Source organism: Pygoscelis adeliae, unplaced genomic scaffold (assembly GCF_000699105.1).
Source record: "Pygoscelis adeliae isolate BGI_AS28 unplaced genomic scaffold, ASM69910v1 Scaffold49, whole genome shotgun sequence".
NCBI classification, from domain to species: Eukaryota; Metazoa; Chordata; class Aves; order Sphenisciformes; family Spheniscidae; genus Pygoscelis; species Pygoscelis adeliae.
Window position 1 is genome coordinate 151,927 of NW_008825545.1, and position 2,728 is coordinate 154,654.

Here is a 2,728-nt window from a genome sequence, read left to right on the forward strand (position 1 = left end):
GTTTAGACACCTCTGTGGCTGTTTCACTGTTAGACATATATAGAGGAGAGGGAAGACACAAAGTAGTTTAACATGTTTTTCTTACCAAGGACAAGAGTCGTTCTGCAAAATATGAATAAACAGAACTATTTAAGCACTTCTTGGAAATGTATTGATAGAGCTGAAATACAAGAGCTATGCAGAACTGGGTCAAGACCTGGTAAGTGAGGCATCTTTAAACCAAAAAACAGTAGTGTGAGTTGTGTGAAAAATGGAAGGCACTTGCTTGGAAGCCCAAAACATTTCTGCTTTCAGTACAAAGGACAGTAAGAAATATAGCACATGCATTGGATACAATAAATTTGATGCTGTTAAAAATGTATATGTCTACAGTGAGGTGCTAACACAGTGAGGTGTTAGCAAGTAGAGTGGATAATCAGCCCACAAGTATCTGAGAGCAAGTAGTTGCCTTTCATGAATCAACATCCTACTTGTGCAATACCAGTTTTCAATAAAGGAGCGAACTTGCTGAAAACCTAGAAACTTGCTCTAAAGAGACATGATTCTCCCAATATAATAGGAAGGAACCAAACCAAAACTTACCCTAGGACAGCACAATTTCAGCAAGTTTATGGTTTTCCCACATATGTATACATCATTAGCAATATGTTTAAGAAATACAGGGACACAATCTTCTACTTCTTTTGAAATCAAAACATAACCATGAGTCCAGTAATGTTTATCTACATATCAAACAAAAAGATGAAAGTATATATTTTTAATTATTTAATTAACAGCACAAATTATATAAATTAGAAATGCTCCATATACATACTGTACCTCTGAAACAGAGATAATCCTCATTCACCTGGATCATAAATTCTCCATAAACATCTCTGAATACACCACTGTATACCCAATCATAGATAAATCTAGAAAAAATATAATTGTACAATATTGAGAATCAATCCTCTCACCTTCTCAACTTTATTATAACCAAACAGTAAGTATATTCTTTAAAACATCAAAACACACAAGCTATAGGCAGGATAAAAAACAGCAATTAAGTGCTGTCACACTGGTATTTAAAGACATACACAGGATTGCGTCTCTATATTTTTCTTAGAAGAAACCATTTTATATAGAAAATTTCAGTGATAATTAGTTAAGATGAAAGAACATTGCCTTAATTAAAACAATCTTTTTATTTCTGTATATTAATGTATTAAGTACATATTAAAAATTTCTAGAAATCTTTGCAGCACATCAAAAGCATAGGGAGAGATAAGCAGGAAGGATTTATTTGAGAGAGGTAACTTTAGCAGGAAGAAACTGAAAGGGTATAAAACAAAGATGCAATACCAAGCACTTTTTCCCCAGACCTAGAGACATTTTTAATATACATGCAATAATGAGAACTACTATTTTGGAATATTTATTCATGCTTTTTTGTATTTCCTCTGTATGAAACCAAACTTTTGAAGAAATAAAAAAATACAATTATCTGAAGCTACAGATAAAAAGGCTCGGAGCACCTTGAAGCTAATCTTTTCTTTTCTTACTAGTTGCAATACTAACACTGTTTCTAGACATTGGGTCAGTGTAACAAACAGGAAGCATTTAGCACAGGAACCACCATTTCATTTTAAAGTTGTAAGTAAAAAGTTAAAGTGTTAACTCTGATGTTTCTATGATTTATTTGAGCAACAACTTCTATTATTTAATTTCTTTCAGGTTAATAAATGAGTGGGATAACACTTTCTGCAGATAATGGAGGTCTCCTTCCACGGCAGCCCTGGTCGTATGTGATTGATGTTTCAATAGAGATCTGCACCAAATTTAGGAGTCAATGCTGTAAGTATCACATACAAGTAAGCACACTTTCCTATTTTTTAGGTTCCTTGTGATGCCATGACATCCTGCCCTTGGTATTTCAGAAATCTGACTACCTTCTATAATTTGCAGGGCAGGAGCTGTGAAGATATTTCAATGAGTCTTCTGAAATTAATCTGAAATTAAATTTCTCCGAAGAACATTTTATGTAGAAGGAAGAAAAACCAAGAGGGGTGGCCATGGGAGGAATCTTAAATTTAGAGCATTTTGACAGATTTTGGTTTTCTCTTTTTAGTATCATTACATCTATTAAGCATCATTGTAAACTGATGATGGACTACACCTATAATCCCTATAAATAGCTATTTAAAAAAATTTAGCGTCTTTTCAGAAGTCTATAAACTAACAATTTCTAAATTGATGTGCACTGCTTAATAAAACTGTTGCAATCCAAGGAACTCTACTTCCTATTGTTAGTTAGTTACACCTACTTAATGAACAACAGATTTTTTTTGTTTTGTTTTTAATTTTTGCTTACTGAAAAGCCTACAAGAAAAAGACAGTGGAAATAAGCATGAACTTTCCCAGTTTGTGCAACACCAAGAGAAACCTGTTAGTTGTCAGTTTCAGGATTTTACTACAGGTATGAGAAGAAAAAAAACAGATGTTTATCCAAGTCTCATATTCCAGTATGAATTTCCAGGACCAGCAGCAAGAAATAAGTCTTATTTACATGTATTTATTTACTAATCTAGTCACACATAAAACCCTTACGTTGTTACTGAACTGGAAAAGAGAGGGAAAGAAGGATTCAGCAAAATGAATTAATTTTAATATGTATTTTGCAGATACAGCCACATCGTATATTTTCTCTGAAGATGTTAAAAGCTGTTGTTAAATTAGCTGAGTTACTCAC

The 2,728-nt window shown here is 33.0% G+C and overlaps 1 protein-coding gene across 1 annotated transcript in view; it reads right to left on the reverse strand.

Annotated features, from left to right (window-relative positions):
* TUBGCP6 (tubulin, gamma complex associated protein 6) overlaps positions 1-2,728 on the reverse strand; it is a 23,408-nt gene that overhangs the window by 13,733 nt on the left and 6,947 nt on the right. The window contains 2 exon segments of the mRNA XM_009332016.1: positions 583-722; positions 820-911. Of these exon segments, the coding sequence (XP_009330291.1) occupies positions 583-722; positions 820-911 (232 nt within the window).